General features: G+C 48.3%; 1 protein-coding gene across 5 annotated transcripts in view; it reads left to right on the top strand.

The window, feature by feature from the left end:
• IGSF3 (immunoglobulin superfamily member 3) overlaps positions 1-19,927 on the top strand; it is a 129,030-nt gene that overhangs the window by 81,405 nt on the left and 27,698 nt on the right. For all 5 annotated transcript variants that reach the window (XM_025288027.3, XM_025288029.3, XM_044944504.2 and 2 more), the window contains 3 exons: positions 2,656-3,060; positions 14,045-14,455; positions 18,121-18,528. In XM_025288027.3, coding sequence (XP_025143812.1) covers positions 2,656-3,060; positions 14,045-14,455; positions 18,121-18,528 — 1,224 coding nt within the window. The remainder of the gene's footprint in view (positions 1-2,655; positions 3,061-14,044; positions 14,456-18,120; positions 18,529-19,927) is intronic.

Genomic DNA, 19,927 nt, shown 5'->3' on the forward strand with positions numbered 1-19,927 from the left:
CTCTCACATCCATACATGACCACAGAAAAAACCATAGCCTTGACTGGACGGACCTTTGTTGGCAAAGTAATATCTCTGCTTTTGAATATGCTATCTAGGTTGGTCATAACTTTTCTTTCAAGGAGTAAGCGTCTTTCAATTTCATGGCTGCAGTCACCATCTGCAGTGGCTTTGGAGCCCCAAAAAATAAAGTCTGCCACTGTTTCCACTGTTTCCCCATCTATTTGCCACAAAGTGATGGGACCAGATGTCATGATCTTCGTTTTCTGAATGTTGAGCTTTAAGCCAACTTTTTCCCTCTCCTCCTTCACTTTCATCAAGAGGCTTTTTAGTTCCTCTTCACTTTCTACCATAAGGGTGGTGTCATATGCATTTGAGGTTATTGATAGTTCTCCTGGCAATCTTGATTCCAGCTTGTGCTTCTTCCAGCCCAGCATTTCTCATGATGTACTCTGCATAGAAGTTAAATAAGCAGGGTGACAGTATACAGCCTTGACGTACTCCTTTTCCTATTTGGAACCAGTCTGTTATTCCATGTCCAGTTCTAACTGTTGCTTCCTGGCCTGCATACAGGTTTCTCAAGAGACAGGTCAGATGGTCTGGTATTCCCATCTTTTTCAGAATTTTCCACAGTTTATTGTGATCCACACAGTCAAAGGCTTTGGCATAGTCAATAAAGCAGAAACAGATGTTTTTCTGGAACTCTTGCTTTTTCGATGATACAGTGGATGTTGGCAATTTGATCTCTGGTTCCTCTGCCTTTTCTAAAACCAGCTTGAACATCTGGAAGTTCACGGTTCACGTACTGTTGAAGCCTGGCTTGCAGAATTTTGAGCATTACTTTACTAGCGTGTGAGTTTGAGCATTCTTTGGCATTGCCTTTCTTTGGGATTGGAATGAAAACTGGCCTTTTCCAGTCCTGTGGCCACTGCTGAGTTTTCCAAATTTGCTGGCATATTGAGTGCAGCACTTTCACAGCATCATCTTTCAGGATTTGAAATAGCTCAACTGGAATTCCATCACCTCCACTAGCTTTGTTCGTAGTGATGCTTTCTAAGGCCCACTTGACTTCACATTCCAGGATGTCTGGCTCTAGGTGAGTGATCATACCATCGTGATTATCTTGGTCGTGATGATCTTTTTTGTACAGTTCTTCTGTGTATTCTTGCCACCTCTTCTTAATATCTTCTGCTTCTGTTAGGTCCATACCATTTCTGTCCTTTATGGAGCCCATGTTTGTGTGAAATGTTTCCTTGGTATCTCTAATTTTCTTGAAGAGATCTCTAGTCTTTCCCATTCTGTTGTTTTCCTCTATTTCTTTGCACTGATTGCTGAGGAAGGCTTTCTTATCTCTCCTTGCTATTCTTGGGAACTCTGTATTCAGATGCTTATATCTTTCCTTTTCTCCTTTGCTTTTCGCTTCTCTTCTTTTCACAGCTATTTGTAAGGCCTCCTCAGACAGCCATTTTGCTTTTTTTGCATTTCTTTTCCATGGGGATGGTCTTAATCCCTGTCTCCTGTTAGATAGGGCACATAGATAGTGCTCAGGAAATTCTGGCTGCCCTCAGTTTTAGGATCATAACCAATGTGTTAATGGTCCATCATACTCTCAGGGCTGACGGGACTCTAGTCACCCATCCTGAGGAGTCAGTATTTTGGGTTAGGGATGCTGGAATATGGAGAGACTCAGGCTAGCACACCTGCAGGGCCCCACTTCGCCCAAGGTCCCCCCTTCTGAAGATCGGTCCTTCCTGCTGTGGGTCTTTTGCTATCTCTTTTCCCTGGATTCCATGAGGAGCTGGAGGTCAGACTGGGGAGCCAACCCAAGCTGCCCTGCCTGGGGAGCATGGGCACCTGCTTCCCCCACCTCCCTCTTCTCCACAAGTGCGCTGATGGGCCGGACATGAAAGAAGTTGGCGCTGGGCTTCTTTCTCGTGTTTCAGCGTGGAATCCAAGCTGTCTAGGGATGGTCCCGCCTCCATGCACTCAGTCTCTGCTGTTCAGGGGTGGCGTGGGGTGGGCATTGATGCAACAGAAATCCAACTGAAGGTTTCATTGGTAACGGTTTGCTAGTGCTGCTTAAGGAGAATCACCACCAGCCTCTTTCTGTGAGGTCCTGTGAATTGTTGGGTTTGTGTGTCAACACGCTAGCAGAAGTAATACTGGCCTGAGCATCAAAAGAGCCCCGTGTTCTATACATCTGTGTCTCTTTTGCTGTCTCGCATTTAGGTAGACATTGTTACCATCTTTCTAAATTCCAAGTATATGCATTAATATACTGTATTGGTGTTTTTCTTTCTGACTTACTTCACTCTGTATAATAGGCTCCAGTTTCATCCACCTCATTAGAACTGATTCAAGTGCATTCTTTTTAATAGCTGAGTAATATTCCATCGTGTATATGTAGCACAACTTTCTTATCCATTCGCCTGCCGATGGACATCTAGGGCGAAAACCACTCTAATATTGTAAAGTAATTAGCCTCCAATTAAAATAAATAAATTAATTTAAAAAAAAGAGCCCCGTGTGTGAGCCTTTGTTCTGTTAGTTTTTGCCAGGAGCCCTGTCACTGCGTCCCACTGCCCTGAGGAAGCCAAGTGTCTGTCTCCATGCAGATAGATGTGTCTTATCTACCTCTCTCTGCTCTCTCTCCAGAAACAGGCTTTGCGGTCACTGCCATCTCCCGCACGCCAGGGGTGACCTACAACGACTCCTTCGACCTGCAGTGTATCATCAAACCCCATTATCTCTCCCGGGTCCCTGTGTCAGTGACGTGGCGGTTCCAGCCAGTGGGCACCATCGAGTTCCACAGTCTGGTGACCTTCACCCGGGATGGAGGAGTCCAGTGGGGGGACAGATCTTCCAGCTTCCGGACCCGGACAGCCATCGAGAAGGCGGAATCCAGCAACAACGTCCGGCTGAGCATCAGCCGAGCCAGTGACACGGAGGCGGGCAAGTACCAGTGTGTGGCGGAGCTGTGGCGGAGGAACTACAACAATAGCTGGATGCGACTGGCCGAGCGGACCTCCAACCTGCTAGAGATCCGGGTGCTACAGCCAGGTGAGGGTCCGGGTGGGTCCCGCGTGCCCCTTCCAGCTGATGAGATGCAGGGAGGCAGGACGAGTTGAGTGCTGAGCCCTTGGCCGGGCTGCTCTTATTTCCCAGCTTTCTAGTTTGAGAAATTTTACATGTGCAGTAAGCTACAAGACTCGTATTCCCTTTCTGTGATGACCAGTTGTTCACATCTTACCATGTTTGTTTCTCCCTCTGTGTGTCCGTTTTTGTCGATTTTGAGCCATTTAAGAGTTAAGTTGCCAACATCAGGACACTTTCCTCCTAAATAGTTCAGTGTGGGTCTCTGAAGATCAGGACTGGGTCCCACCCAACCACAATAGCGGGCTTCCTGGATGGTTCAGTGGTAAAGAATCTGGCTGCCAATGTAGGAGACGTGGGTTTGATCTCTGGGTCAGGAAGATCCCTTGGAGCAGGAAATGGCAACCCACTTCAGTTGTCCTTGCCCAGAGAATTCCATGGGGTAGTGAAGAGCCAGACACGACTGAGCGCGCACACACACTCTAGAACCACAACAGCATTGTCAGACTCTGGGAATTTAACACGATTATAGGACAGTACTAGCATTTTGCCAGTTGTCCTGAAAATGCCCCTTATGGTGTTTTCTCCTTCCAAACCCGCATTGAGTCACGGGTCACGATCGTATTTAGTTGTCATGTCTCTTTAGATTCCTTTAATCCAGAACACTTCCCCAGTCGCTTGTATGTGTTTGTGTGTAAGTGTGAAGATGTTGATATCCGTGAGGTATGCAGGCCAACCTGACTGTTTTGTGGAAAGCCCTGTCTCTTAATGCCACCTCCTATGATCCTTGCAACAAGGATGTGAACAAGGTACCCAGCGTCCCCTGTGTGCAGACAGGAACCTCAGAGGCGAAAGGGAGAATACAGGCTCTTACTGAATGTTTGCTTTGCACTGGGTGCTTGGGGTTATTTTATGAAAATTTCACAACAACCCCAGGAAAGGTCAAGTGATCAGCCCAGGGTCATGTAGCTGGTGAATGGAGCCATGTTTGAATCGTTTCCCGCACACTGTTTGCCTGACCCAAGCCCTGCCCTCCTGCCCTGGATTTGAGCACTTGAGAGCTCCCCTGTCCCAGGCAGGTGGAATCTCTCTTGCATCAGGTCATAAGGACACACTCATTTGGGGAGCCTTAGTCAGGGGGCAGTGTGCAAACACTCTCACCTTAATCAGGCCCTTCGTCTAATGAGAGGGTAAGCTTGTGCTGCTCTTACGGTTTTCTCTGTGTCTGTACCTGTCTTCATTTAGGTTGGTGGCAGGCAGAGGGTGGAGCCTGGCCCTGAGCAGGAGAGCACCAGCAGCCATGCAGTGAAGGGTGGGGTCTTTGCAAAGACTTTGCGGAGATACCTCACCGACTTTGCAAAGATGGTTTGAACACCTTGCAAAAAGGGTGTTTCTGATTGCTCACAGCCATGGTGTGCGCCTAAACCCGGTCTGCTCCACCACTGCAAATGATCACAGTGTTTGTTATTTTCAGCAACGTGAGGTTACAGAGTGGCAACATCTGGGCTTATCCTTCACCTCTTCTAGCCCCATAGCAGGGTCCTGTTTGGAATGAATGACTTGGATAAATGATGGGATGGTTCCCTGGCCAATTAGAGCTGAAACTTGGACAACAAGATGCCAGGGAACAGGCTGTTCTGCTGAAGTGGATTTGCAGGTTAATGGGGGGTTAAGCAGAGACCCTGTTTTGTGTGAACCCTTGTTGCTGAGGGACCTGGTTGTCTGCCTGTCTGAGTAATTGCATCCTTTGTGGTCTCCTCTGTTCTCACGGTCAGATTGTGAACCCCCTCGGTGCCCATCACGTGGTTCCAGCTACAGAAGGCAGAGGAAGTACTGACCCTAGGACCTTGACTGGTGCTGCCTTTTCAAATAAATTCCTAATATTTGCTTGTTTGTCTTACTACTTAGAAGCTAAGATGGAAGTACTTAAGGAAAGAAAAAAGAATTCGTTCATTGAAGATTCTAGTTATTTGGATTTGGATTAATTCTGGTGCTACTAAAGGGGAAGTAGGGCTTCTCAGGTAGCTCAGTGATAAGAATCCACCTGGGATGCAGGAGACGTGGGTTGGATCCTTGGGTTGGGAAGATGCCCTGGAGAGGGAAATGGCAATCCACTCCAGTATTCTTGCCTGGAAATCCCATGGACAGAGGAGCCTGGTGGGCTACAGTCCCTGGGGTCGCAGAGTCAGATATGGCTTAGCAACTGAAACAATAACAGCTAAAGGGGGAAGGGGACAGAAATGTACTAAATAGCTCTTGGGTGCCAGGCTTTGTGCTTAGTACCTCTGTTTTCTTTTCATATTCATCCAGCAATGAAATAATACAGATGTCTTTATGCCCATTTTGCTAATGAGGAAACCAGGCTCCCAGTGTTTAGGAGCCTTGATAGGGACAGTTTGCTTGTCAGATGGAAAACAGATTGGAACAAGGAGCCTAGGTTGCTCTGATATCCACGTATCTCCATTTTGCATTATATCATTTTATTGCCCCCTGAAGAGTTAGGGGACCCAGGATCTGCTCTGAGGGCCATATGTTCAACTCTCACATGGCTCACACTGAGTCAGTTTGTGATTTCACCATGAAGCGAGAACAAGCAGTGACTGGCGTGGGAGACTTGGGAGCAAGTGCCCGGATGCTTGGCCTCTGCTCAGAGGTGCATGGTAATGCACTTGGCTGGCCCTCTGGGGGCTGCAGAGAGCAAGGTGGGAGCTGAGGCTGAGCGTGTGCAGCTCCCGGGAGGGACTACAGCACCAGAGAGAGTGCATCCCCCTTAAGTGTTCTGATCGCTCCTTATCAAATATTTATGCACTTAGCACTTCATATTTTCCAAAGGCTTTGTGTTCATTTTTACTCTTTTCCTCACACACCCTGGTTGTTACTAGAGCTTTTATTTGGACAAAGTAGAAGTGGAGAAATGCCAGAGGGCTGACCACGTGCTGGAACGTGTATTGGACACTTGGTGTAGATGGCCCTCAGTCACCTTCCCTGCAGCCTTGAGAAGAAAGTACTGCTTGCTCGTTTTATAAATGGAATATCTGAGGCTCCGAGAGATCAGGACTTGCCAGAGTCCAAAAACAGTGGGAAATAGGGGTGGGAATCCAGGTATGAACTTCATTCAAAAGCAGTTGGAGTGGATGAAAGGGAGACTTTGGCCTTTTTTAGACCATATCAGAAATTATCTTTCTTGGACTTCCCTGGTGGTCTAGTGGTTAAAATTCTGTGCTTCTACTGCAGAGGACACAGGTTCCATTCCTGATCAGGGAACTACGATCCTACATGCTGCGTAGCACCCACCCCAACCCAACCCCACCCCCCCCAAAATCCTTTCTGCATTCAGTTAATCTCATTTACAGAAGCAGTTTCTCTTTGTAGAGTGCTGTGTGGAGGTATTTCAGCACTGGTGGTGGAAGCAGTAACTGCAGTAGTGATATCAGCTGATCTCCATTGAGCATTTCTGGCGTGCCCATCACCACCCTGAATGCTTTATACACAATAACGCTCTTCATTCTTAGTCCATGCAGTTCCACGAGGGGGTGCTGGGTTCACCCATTTTATAGGTGAGGATACTGACACAGAGGATAAATAAATTACCCAGCGATCCATAATAAGTGGCAGAGGCAAGATTCAAATCTAGACAGGCAGTCTGGCTCCAGAGTCCAGGCTCTTTATTTTATTATGGTATTTCCCCCCCCCCTCAGGAATCTTCTTTGGTAACATATACTTTGATTTAATCTACCCTCTCTCTCAGGTTTACCATCCCTGAACCCCTTTAGCAGATTCTCAAATTTGTTTTCTTAAATTGGAATCACAAAGTCCCTGTAGAGGTTCCTCCAGACACAGTTTGCTAATGGTGAAGGAGTTTAAATTGTGCCTCCTTGAACACCTCTATTTCTTCTCACTTCTGCCACCAGATGGCTCTAAGGCTTGGGGACACCAGAGCTCAATCCAGTGCTGGCCTCTCTTCTTTTTACTCTTCTTCCACATCTTGCCTCTCAAACCATGGATCCTTAACCCTGCGCTGGTGTTTTCCACAGGAACATCATCGCCCCACTGCCCGGCCTTTTAGAAGATGCTTTTGTTGAGTATGCTTGTTCAAACAGCATGCAGTAGAAACCCAGGGGCTGTTGGCTCGCTCGTGGCGGTCCTTGTATCCGCCCTCTACAGCCGGTGTCATCTGCTCCCTAAATGTGTGCTTTGTGCCCTAGACCAGTCCTTGTCAGAGCCACCGACTGACCTGGCCACACCACGGCTCTGTGTTTCTTTGAAATCCCTTCCGTGAGTCCGGGGCCCGTGACAGTGACTCGCCCTGTCACAGTCTAGTGATAAACATGTTGTGGATCCAATTATTGACCATTCTGGATGCACGCTTCCTGTTCCAAATGCACATCCATAAGGAAATCTTCAAGGAATACCATCACCCTTCCTGTCTTGTTGATTTAGCTTAGCCTTTACTACCATTGAAGGCAGAGTTTGACACCACCAGGGGCATTTAAGCGGGACTTGTAAGCTAGTTCAGCATATTTGATTCTTAGCTCTTAATTACTTATTTTTCCTTTTCATTTCGAAGCATTGCTTCCTTCTGATTTTCTTTAGCATCCCAAACACCCTCCAATTACATATCCCTAAATACAGAAGCAATAAGGGAAATGTCAGCACTCATTTTCCAAATATTTACAACCGTATCTTGGTCTGGCTATTAAATATTGCGCATTAAAATTGACAAAGCAATAAACAAGCTTCTAGGAGGACAGCCTCCGGTGTAGAAAGCCAACTTGTCAGTGGGTGTATTCTGCGGGGATTTTGCTGATGGGCAGTTGGGATGAATATTTAATACCCTCTGGATGCTGCCAAATCCGTTTCCTCCAATTTCTTATTGCTGACCTGGCAGGTTGGGCGAGCTCAGGGCTCTTTTCTTTGACTTCTGTGAGCCCAGGGCCTGTGACAGGGGCTCTCCCTGTCACAGTCTAGTAGGTGACAGGCAGTGCTATCCTTCAGAGGGGTTGGCCCCTCCTTTCTTTCAGGAGGACCTGAGGTTCTCTTTCCATCTCGTGTGCCTGTGGCTTCTGCCCAGCGGGTGTAGAGAGAGGGAATGAGCATGAGAGCAAGAGCCCTGGAGGAGCCCCCGGCCCTCCCCCTGTGCCTCGGGCCTTGTTGTCATGGTTACACCAGGTGCACCTGTTTGGAGTCAGTGAGCAAGGGTCAGTGCTCTGTCTGCAGACAGGGCATGTCTGGGTTGCCCTAATTAGCTATTTTTACCTCCTGACTTTTGCTGGTTTCTCCTCGCCCCTCCCTCCCAGTGCCTTCTACGAGCACGTTTGAGCACCTGCTGTGTGCCAGCTTCTGTGCTAGGTGCTGTAGCTGCAGTGATGGGTGTGTCACAGGGCTTGCCTCTCAGGCTGGCCAGAGGCTAGTCCAGGGGGTAGGCCATAGGCTTGAGCAGAGAATCAGTTTGCATGGGGGTGGGGGGCAGGAAGGAGCAGCACAGCTTTCAGGCTCAGAGTTGTGAATAAAGAACATCACAAGGGAGGCAGCAGCATGCTTGTGACTCAAGCCTGGGGTTGGGGAGAGATTGGGTTGGCAGGGCCCAGGGGAGCCCCACTTCTACAAGACAGCATGGAGCATCAGAGTTCATGAAGGTTAGAAGCATGGACAGAGCAGACAGCCTGGGTTTGAATCTTGGCTCTACCACTTATCAGAAGTGTGACTTTGAGCAAGTATCTTTATAGAACTGGGGATGATAATATTTATTGCATAGGTCTGGTGAGGACCAGATAGTTAATATTTATAAAAGGCTTAGAGCAGTGCTTAGCACATAGAAAGGATTGCATAATTGTGCGAAGTAAGAACATTCTAAACTGGGCAGATAAGACTTGGGGCCACACTCATTATGTTCCCCTTTTTTTAATAAGTTTGTAGTAGTCCCTTTCCTACTCTAAAATAAAATTCATGTAATCTCTAAGAATTGTTGCTGCTGCTGCTCATTGTTGTTCAGTCGCTCAGTCGTGTCCAGCTGTTTGCTACCCCATGGACTGCAGCACTTCAGGCTTCCCTGTCTGTCCTTCACCATCTCCCGGAGTTTGGTCAAACTCATGTCCATTGAGTCAGTGATGTTACAATGCCCTTATGGTGGCAGAATGGAGAAATTCTTTTAGAAGTAGTTTGTAATGAAGCAATAAATTCTAACACGTCAGTGCTCGGGGGCGGCTACTGTGGGAGGATCGGGCCCCAGTTCATGCTGCTGCCAGGCCGAGGCCCCGCTGCCCACCCCATCGCTCTGCCTGCTTGTCAGTGGTGCCACCTCTGGGCAGCACTGCTGTCTGGACCGGTTTCCAAGATCCTGAGCAACTCGTGAGATAATGCTGAACAAGGCAAAGGAAACCCCTCCCTTGATTTGCCTGCTGCTGCTGCTAAGTCGCTTCAGTCGTGTCCGACTCTCTGCGACCCCATAGACGGCAGCCCACCAGGCTCCCTCTGCGACCCCATAGACGGCAGCCCACCAGGCTCCCCTGTTCCTGGGGATTCTCCAGGCAAGAACACTGGAGTGGGTTGCCATTTCCTTCTCCAATGCATGAAAGTGAAAAGTGAAAGTGAAGTCGCTCAGCGACCCCATGGACTGCAGCCTACCAGGCTCCTCCGTCCATGGGATTTGCCAGGCAAGAGTACTGGAGTCGGGTGCCATTGATTTGCCTAGCATATGTTAAAGCTATGGAAAAAAACAAAAAGTATTGTGTTGATAGCAAAATGAAAAGTGCTAGGTACTAGGCACAGAGTTTCCACTTTGATGAATGTCATTTGAAAGTCACCCGGGACACGAGGCAGAGACCTCTTACACAGAGTCAACCCAGGTTGGTTTACAGAATCTACTGGCTTTAGTCCATCTCATATTCTGTACCGCCCCCCCCCCCCACCGCCCCCGCCCACCTCAATTTCCCTGGTGTCCCTGAGAACATTGCTGTCCTGTTGAGAACTGTTATGTGCGGAGCCACAGGTATGCCCTAAGCTGGGAGCAGCGAGGTCCTGTCTGCAGCCTAGGAGGCTCTCCCTGGTGAGACTGAGGCTGGCGTATAAGGTCTGAGAAGAAGACAGTTAGGGGCTCAGCTAGGGTATGAGCACGAGGAGGGAAGGGGCGGGGGCTAAGGTGGTGGTAAGGCTGTAGGGACTCTCAGGTGTGGTAACTGCTGACTGGCAGGTGCCTTTGCCCCCTCCTTTCTGTTTTTGGGGGTTGGGGGAAGTGGGTTGCAGAAGTCAGTAGCCTTAGTGTTTTGTTTTAATTTACTTATTTTTCTCTGAGCTGAGTCCGTTGCTTTGTGAGGGCTTCCTCAAGTTTGGTGGGCAGGCTTCTCATTCTGGTGGCTTTTGTTGCAGAGCACAGGCTCTAGGTGCATGGGCCTCAGCGGTTGCAGGCTTCTGGCTCAGTAATTGTGGCACAGGGGGCCTAGTTACTCCGAGGCATGTGGAATCCTCCCAGACGAGGGATTGAACCCGTGTCCCCTGCATTGGCAGGCAGATTCTTATCTACTGCACCACCAGGGAAGTTCCCCTCCTTTTTTGAAGATGGATGGGATTTGCACATGCATGCGCACACACACAACACACACACACACTTCTCCTGCAGCCCTTCTTCACTCTCTCCCAGTCTCCTGGCTGACTTACGTCCCTCAATTTGAAAAATCCCTGCTGTCCAGCTACTGCCCCCTGTAGTCCTAACATGACTGATGACTGTCACAGATCTCTAACAAAGACAGAGCCATCCCTCTGTCCTTCTGCTCCTCACTGCCTGTTTGCTACCCTCTGGCTACTGCTCACACCACTGCGCAGAAACTGCTGTCTCCAGAGTTCCTTGCAGCCACCTCGGTGCCACACCTGTGATTTCTCAAATTTGGTGCATCAGAATCACCTGGAGGGCTCCTGAAACCGCAGGTCCCTGGGCCCCGGGCACAGTGTTTGTAAGTCAGTGTCTTCACCCCACGTGATGCTGATGTTGCAAGTCCACAGGTGATCGGAAGCCTCAGATGGAGACTCTCCAGGTACAGAAAGAGCCTTTCTCTCCAACAGGGTACAGTCCAGCTCTGGGAGCTGGGAAGTGCCTGGTATCTGTGCAGGCGTGTGGGGTGTGGGAAGGATCTGGCCTGCAGCCTCTCACCCATCTTCCTACCTTTTCCTCCTGCTGACTCATGGTTGGGGATTAACTGAGTCCTCAGCGTCTTTTCTTTCACCTTTTTGTTTACTGCCTAATTCCATTCCATTCACTCAGGCAGCTGAAAGGTTTCTCAGGCTTTCAGGTGCATTGGAACCACCTGGGGATCTTGTTTAAAAAAAGACCGAGTCTGGTTCGGGAGGCCCGAGGTGGGCCCTGTGCATCTGCATTTCTAACAAGCTCCCAGGCGTCACGGATGCTGCCAGTCCACAGACAGTACTTTCCGTAGGAAGTGTGCAACTTATGATTGGCATTTCTTGACTTAGTAGGGAGCTTTGACTGTGGGATTGAGCCCAGACACCAAAAAGAAAGGGGAATGGTGAAAACATCCTGCATGTTTATTCTATACCAGGCTCTGTGCTAATTTCTTTCTATAGAATATTGCTTTTTAATCTGCACAACATTCCTCAGAGGTGAATGCTGTGATGGTTCTCACTTTGCAGATGAAAATGCCTCCGATTCTTAAGGGGGCCGGGCTCTCCCCACCCCATGGAGGAAGGTGGTGCCGGCTGGCCGCACATCGCCCAGGGCAGTGCCGGGTAGGATGCGAGAGTGTTTTCCTAATTACTGGTGCAGGCTGCCATCTCCCCTGGGCTTCAGAAAAGGTCCTTCCTGTCCTTGAGACGCGAGAGGAAATTCAGAACGTAGACGCAGAGCTGACCCCTTGCCCACCTGTCAGACATGCGCCAGATTTCAAAAATGCCTCTCTTTAAAGCTTTTCGACACTTCACAATATTTTGACGTGGAAAGGAGAAAAAAAAACAGAAATGCTTTGAAACATTTCTGTTCCTTGGATTCTTGTTCTCAGACCATGTGACTAGTTGAAGTTTAGTCATAGGAATACAGTTTAACATATGCAGTTACTATAGCAATGGAGGTTTCCTTAGTAACAGTTGTAAAAATAATCTGGCCCCAATTAATAATACATTTTAAATCGCTTTCTGTTCTACACTGAACAACCCAGTTTTTTTGGCCAAGCACCAGATAATTCAGGTGGTGTCATTTGCTCTGATATAGATATCATTTGCATGCAGTGAATCGGGTTGGAAAGGAATGAAAAGGGAGCTGGTTGTTTCAAGTATTAGAGGGATCGGATCTGAAAAGTCGACTGGCAGGCTAACATGAATCTAGTTTCCAGAGCTTGGGTGCTTGTTGGTGAAGCCTGCCCTGGATTCCAGCGCCCTGGAGGACTTTGTGCGTTTGAAGAAGGGAGAAGGCAGGAGACTGGGCTTGTTGCCCAAAAAAGGTGAAACCAGAAGGGAGGGGTCGTGGCCCAGGAGATTTCTCCCAGGTTATTTCAACCATGTGTGTTGATGCCTGGAGAAGGTCTGTAGGTATGTGAATTCAGCTTCGTGAAGAGTGTCACCTGATTTAGCACCGGAAGACACAGCCTGAGAGTTGCTTTTGTAGTCATGGTATTGTGTACCGGTCTCTGCTGTACTTAGCTTGCTGAATCCTTTCAGTCACTCAGAACCTTTGTGTGTGGCTTATCTGGGTGTCCAGGTGACAGTCTGGAGCTTTCAAAAGTTTCAGTTGCCTTGGGGCATGGGACTTGGACCTTGATCCTGCCTTTCCACTCTCAGCTCTAAGAGAACCAGCCAGCTGGAGCTGACAGAAGAGACCCAGGCATGACCAGTGGACTCAGTCCTGTGTCTGGATCAAGAGACTGATCGGCAGGGATGCTGGAGACAGGCCCAGGCCAACCTGCCCTGGCCATCCCTCTGGGCAGACTCATTGGAGGAAGCCCAGCTTGCTCTCCCTATCAGGGTCTGTGCCTTGTCCTGAGTTTCTTTCTTAGCTGATTTGGTCCTCAACACACAAAGTATAAAGAGAAGGGTGAGGGTAAAATGATGCTTTTACTTTTAGCTCCCTAAGGGAAACTCGAAATTGTGATTTTTCTCCCCCCCTCTTTTTCAGTAAGGGGAGGATGGTGTGAGTAGGGGAAGCAGAGCCAAGTATAATAATGATGAAGTGGGTGAGATCTCCAATTACCTTCATAAGATATATTTCATTAGACCGTGGCTTCTTGCCACTTTAAAGGAGAGCACGGTAATTAATTAGGTAGGGTAGATCAGGAGAGAGGGGAAGGGGAGGCTGGAGTTGGCTCTGTTCTGTCCCATTGTTCATCATTTTCGTCTCCACCTTCTCCTTCCTCCTACCCCAGAAAGAGCACCCCAGCATCCTCCCACCAACTGCTACCATATTTCTCCAGCTCACTCTCATTCATTCACCCACTCACTCACTCATTCACTCACGTATCCCAGAAAACAGTGAGTGAGTGAGTTCTCTCTGAAGCCCAAATCTCGGGGTGCAGTGATGAGACCATTCCCAGGCAGGACCATCTTATTCTTCAGAGCACCCCTACCTTTAGCCTCATGAGGGACATGGAGCGGGCATACTCTAAACAATATGAGCGGTTGGAAGCTGTTAAACTTCTTCAGCAGGAAAATGCTATGGGCAGGTGTGTGTGTTTGCCGCATCTCCCTGGAGGCTCTGTAATGGGGTTAGCAGCCAGGAGAGACAGTGAGGACCTGAGCTGGGGGTGAGGCAAGGCAGAGGAAGGCAGAGGCTGTTTGGGATGAGATGGGGTCCGTGCTGCTGTCCTTATGCTGAGCCATGCTTTGAGGGAAGCCCATCAGTGTTGGGTCCTCTAGGAACTGTGCTAGACGGGGAACCTGGAGGCAGGACCTGGGACAGACCACATTTCCAGGAGTATGTGGTGATTCTGCTAAAGTGCCCCCTTTTGCTTTGCAGTGACCAATTTGCAGGTGAGCAAATCAAAGCGGACCCTCACCCTGGTGGAAAACAGGCCCATCCAGCTGAACTGCTCAGTCAAGTCCCAGACCAGCCAGAACTCCCACTTCGCTGTGCTCTGGTATGTTCACAAGCCCTCGGACGCTGACGGCAAGCTCATCCTCAAAACCACCCACAACTCCGCCTTTGAGTATGGCACCTATGCCGAGGAGGAGGGCCTGAGAGCCAGGCTGCAGTTTGAGAGGCACGTGTCCGGGGGTCTGTTCAGCCTCACTGTCCAGAGAGCCGAGGTCAGCGACAGCGGCAGCTACTACTGCCATGTGGAAGAGTGGCTGCTGAGCCCCAACTATGCCTGGTACAAGCTGGCAGAGGAGGTTTCAGGGCGCACGGAGGTCACTGTGAAGCGGCCAGGTAAGAGCAGGGGTGCAGCCCGGGCAGTGGGCTGAGGGCAGAGAGACTGCCTGGGGGCGGCAGGCTCTGCGGGGCTCATGCTGGATGTGAGTGTGGCAGAGTGTCATCCTAGCACGCTGCGGGCCCGCCCACTTTACTTCCTGGGTCCCGGTACTGATGGCAAACTCAGAGACGTGTTCTTGACTCTGCTATTGTAGACAGCATCTTCACCAGGGAAAAGCCCAAGCGACAGATGGGGGTCACAAGGTGCAGCAAGGCAGGGTCCCTGGTGCTCCCGGATCTCAGGCTGGTGCCAGCTCCATACCCAGGATTCCTGCCTGGAAGGGATTTTCTGGTTTCCTTCCTCTGCTTCCCCCTTCTTCCTTTTCACCCAATCCCAGCCCAGGAATGAGCCCTTCCCCTGCGAATTGAATCACCCCTTGACCCCTCTCAGATCCTGTAAGTGTAACCTTTATCCTGTTTATACTCTGCTCCCTGGTAGCCGTGTCTGACCTCCGCTGGCGCACTTCCAGGGAGGGAGCGCTGACTGCCTCCGCCCCACTTGGTTCCACTTCTGGGTGGCCCTGGTCCTTAGAAAGTCCCCTTCCCTGTAATTTCCCTCTCAGGTGTTAGGTCTGCCCCAGAACAACCCAAGATTAGTCTGAGTCATACCCTTTCAAATATGTGAGGGAGCCCCTTCTCCTTGTTGAAAAGTTCTAGTTCTTTGTGCTTTTCACGTAATGTGGCCTTAAGCTCCCTCTCCATCCCTCATTCCTGCATGCCCTATAGTTCAGTGTTACCACAGTCTGTGGTTCCCAATGGGCTGTGGGATGCTGCGTTGCCACCCTATTCCTTTGCTTACGCTGCTATCTCCTGGAGTGCACCTCCCCTGTCGCTTCTCCCGTCTTTACTCCATTCCTAAGACTTCACTCAGCACCTCCTCCAGGAAGCCTTCCCTGGTTTCTCCTATGTCACCAGGGGTTCCATAGAAAATGCATAGTATAATAATTGTTTTCGTTTCTTCTCCACTATACTGTAAGCCCTTAGAGGACAGGTGCTGTGCCTTTGGATCTCCAGCCACTGGCATGACACCCTTAGTAAATATTGGTTGAATAAGGAATGAATGGTTGCTTTCCCTGACACCCTAGGGCCTTTGTGCTTGTTATTCTCTCACCCTAGAACATGTTAACCATAGATGTCCATCTATTGCATTCTTCCTCAGGCATTCCTAGCTCCTTTTAACTAAAATGACACCCTAATCACTCACTGGAAAAGACCCTGATGCTGGGAAAGTTTGAGGGCAGGGGGAGAAGGGGACAACAAAGGATGAGATGGTTCGATGGCATTGTTGACACAATGGACATGAGTTTGCTCAAACTCATGTTTGCACATGAAACACGAGACAGTGAAGGACAGGGAATCCTGGTGTGCTGCAGTCCACGGGATCGCTAAGAGTCAGACGCGACTTAGCGACTGAACAACAACGATCTCTCCATGTCTCCTTTCTCCAGCCTCTTCAGAGCACGTCACGACCTGAAACAGCTCTTTGTATATAAGTCATTATGAACTGCCTGTTCATATTTATACCTGTGGACATTCATTTATCATCAGTTATTATGTGTTACTTGTTTACTATTTATATATTCAGAGTCAGTAGGCGGAAAGCCCCGTGAGTGAGCACAGGTCCTGTTATCCTCACCATGCTATTCTCACGGCTTGTCTCCCAGGAGACCTCCATAAAAGTTTGTTCTGGAAGCAGATGCAGAAGTCCATATGTGGCCTGGCCCAGGCTGAATGCCACGGGGCTGGTCCCCTCCTTTCCTCAGGATACTGCATTTGTCAGACCACCCTGATCCTGGGATTCTCATCTACCTCATGGTCCACCGCTTCTGAGGCATAAAACAGGAAGCTCCAGTCTAAACGATTCCTGTTGGTATTTCCAGTGACCTATGCCCTGCCTTCAGGCCAGTCCCTGGGGCTTTTGAGACCTGAAGCTTGCCATTAGGCCTGCAGATGTCCTCCTGGGTTTCTGTTCTTCGTGTCTGTTTTCAGTTCTGACCATTTTCCCCACTGGGAGGTCATGTTCACCCCTCCCCGCCCCCATGTGTTTCCTCTTAGTCATCATTCCGCCTTTCCCTTTTCTCATTTGTGCTGAAACTGAGAAGTTCTTGGTTACAGCCTAAATTTATCAAGGGAATTTCCCTGTTGGGGATTACAGACTCTCAGCAGCAAGCTAACTGGGGCACAAGGGCTGTAAGGATCCTTGTCAAAACACAGCTAGTGAAATCTCTGTTTGTGGGGAATATTAACACTATAAACAGAAAACTCACAGGACACAGATTAAAACAACACGTTCCCCTTTTTCAGTTGGATTAAAAAAATTTTTTTTTGATGTGGGCCATTTTTAAAGTCTTTATTGAATTTGTTACAGTATTGTTTTCTGTTGTTTGCATTCTTGTTGTTCGGTCACGAGGCATGTGGAATCTTAGCTCCCCAAGCAGGGGTGGAACCAGCACCCCCTGCATTGGAAGGTGAAATCTTTACCACTGGGCCACCAGGGAAGTCCCGAGTTGAGATTTTTAGTTTGTATGTTTTTCTTTTTTTCCCCTTCCCTACTTCTTCCAGTACCCCCTACTCGCCTTAATAAGAAAGCATACACTCATAGAACTTTTGGAAAATACTAAAAAAGCACAAAGGAGAAAATAATCTTTCAATCCTGAGACAACGAGACTATGTATATATTTTCAGAGATTGGTTATTTAAAATATAATTTCAAAAAAATATATAAATTTCAGTTTTTTTAAATTTTTTGAACTTTTATTACAAAAGTGGAATAAATGTGCCTTATAAAATATTGTGACTGTGTTGAAGTGGAAAAGTTAAAAGTGAAAGTTCTTCCCCCTCCCTGACTCAGGAGGTGTTCTTTCCAGGGGCTTCTGTGCATTTACAGTTTCATAGCTTTTTAACCCCTCTAGTCCAAAGAGGCTTTTTGGGCCCTTTTGAAATTGTAAGGATGCCATCAAAGCATACTATGTTTAATGACCTTTTTCTCCGGAGAACAATCTGATTGGCTGAGGTTTCAAACCGCCATCCGTATCAGTCTTTTCTTTACTGATGTTAGATCAGTTCTGCTCCCATCTTGAGAGGAAACCCTTATGGTCTTTTTGTTTTTTTGTTTTTTTTTGGTAGAGAAAGTAAGAACTGCAATTCTTAGGACCAACTGGTGTACATATTAAATTGGCTTTCCCCTACTGTTCTTCTGAGGTTGATGGCTCAGCATATTCTAGCCATAATGTGGTCAGTTTTAAAAATTTGCTGTTACTTCCAGCAGGGTTCTCACCATGCCCTTTCCATCTCTGCTCTGCCACCCCCTCCAGTTGTCCACGCTCCTCATGCTCTGCTGTCACTTGGACGTGGAGTCATCTACCGTGCATGCTTGTCCTCTCCTAAGCATCTGAATCTATGAGGTTTATAAATTTGGGGGCAGCTGCTACTGTAACACCAAATTCCTTGAAACTCAGGAACTCAGACCCATGATCAAGAACTCAGAGTGTTCAGGGTGCACGCGTGAGCCTGCTGCTGTCCTCCTGTCTTTGGAAGGCATGCACTCACGTCCACGGGGAAAGGTTGCGTGCAAGTGGCTTGTTGTTTTCTGTTTGGCAACTTCTCTTTCCTCACTTATGCAGATAGCCGCCTGAAGCTCAGCCAAGAGCAGGGCAACCTGTCGGTTCTGGAGACGCGGCAGGTGCAGCTGGAGTGCGTGGTCCTGAACCGCACGAGCGCAGCCTCACAGCTGCTGGTGGAATGGTTTGTGTGGAAGCCCAACCAGCCAGAGCGGGAGACCGTGGCCCGCCTGAGTCGCGATGCCACCTTCCACTATGGAGAGCAGGCAGCCAAGAACAACCTGAAGGGCCGGCTGCACTTGGAGAGCCCTTCCCCGGGTGTGTACCGGCTCTTCATCCAGAACGTGGCTGTGCAGGACAGCGGCACCTACAGCTGCCGTGTGGAGGAGTGGCTGCCCAGCCCCAGTGGCATGTGGTACAAACAGGCTGAGGACACCGCTGGCCAGATGGCTGTTCGCGTCACTCGACCAGGTGAGAGTTAACCTCCCCAGGCCTGCCCTCCCTTTGGTGGTTCCCCTCTGTGATAGTTTATGCGTTGCATAAAATTAATTTCAAAATGAACTCATTGTTAATTAATACAATTAATTAGTTACTTGCAGTTAAATGTATGAGCATTTACGTTTTACACGTGCACTCACAAGTGTCTGAGATCTTTTTTTCCCCCAGTGAGTGAAAAACTGCACATCTGGCTTTGGCCTAAGGTGATTCCATTTCTTAACTAGAATAACATTTGTCACTTATTCCAGAGCCTGGAATATTTTTTAAAATTTATTTTTAATTGGAGGATAGTTGCTTTACGTTATTGTGTTGGCTTCTGCCATACAACAGCATGGATCAGCCATAGGTGTACCTGTGTCCCCTCCCTCTTGAACCTCCCTCTTACCCGTCACCCATCCCTCCCCTCCAGGTTGTCACAGAGCACTGGCTTGAGCTCCCGGTGTTATATAGCAATTTCCCATTAGCTTACCTGTTTTACATATGGTAATGTCTGTTCAATGTTCCTCTCTCAATTCGTCCCACCCTCTTCTTTTCCCGCTGTGTCCAAAGTCTGTTCTCTAGGTTGCCATCTCTATTTCTGCCCTGCAGATAGGTTCATCAATACCATTTTTCTAGATTCCATAGATATGTATTAATATATAACACTTGTTTTTCTCTTTCTGACTTACTTCATTTGAGTCAGTTCTGGTGAAGTGGATGAATTTAGAGCCTGTTATACAGAGCAGTGCTCAACTGCTTCAGTCGTGTCCGACTCTTGGGACCCCATGGACCTCTGTCCATGGGATTTTCCAGGCAAGAATACCAGAGTGGGTTGCCATTTTCTTTTCCAGGGGATCTTCCCGACCCAGGGATCTAACCCTTATTGTAGGCAGTCTCCTGCATTGCAAGTGGATACTTTATTTACTGAGCCACAGGGAAGCCCATATACAGAGTAGAATATTTTCTTTTCAAAGAATACATTCAGATTCAGACAGGTGGCAAAAATCTTGAAACAGTATAATCATGTGGTTCTGAAAATTCAGTTTGTGGATTTTCAGTGGAAAAGAATTGATTCATATGATTTAAATAGAAAATGAAGTAGCTGTAGCCTTTACACTCTCACTTCCTAATAATTTTATTGGTGCTAATGACTATTCTGTGCAGCCTCATGCTTTTCTTTATTGTTGGTTCTAAAGTGCCCAAATGTGCATAATTACTGGGTAGAATTATTGTTCTATATTAAAACACATAATTAAAGCAAAGATGTGCAGGATTCCTGTGTCCTCTGAAACACCATGTCATCACTCATCCCTATCAGACCACAGGTCAGTTAAGGACAGTCCCCTGAAGGACATGGGACAGAAATGCACTGGGACCTGTATCCAGAGGAATG

This window comes from Bubalus bubalis, chromosome 6, assembly GCF_019923935.1.
Source record: "Bubalus bubalis isolate 160015118507 breed Murrah chromosome 6, NDDB_SH_1, whole genome shotgun sequence".
Lineage (NCBI taxonomy): Eukaryota > Metazoa > Chordata > Mammalia > Artiodactyla > Bovidae > Bubalus > Bubalus bubalis.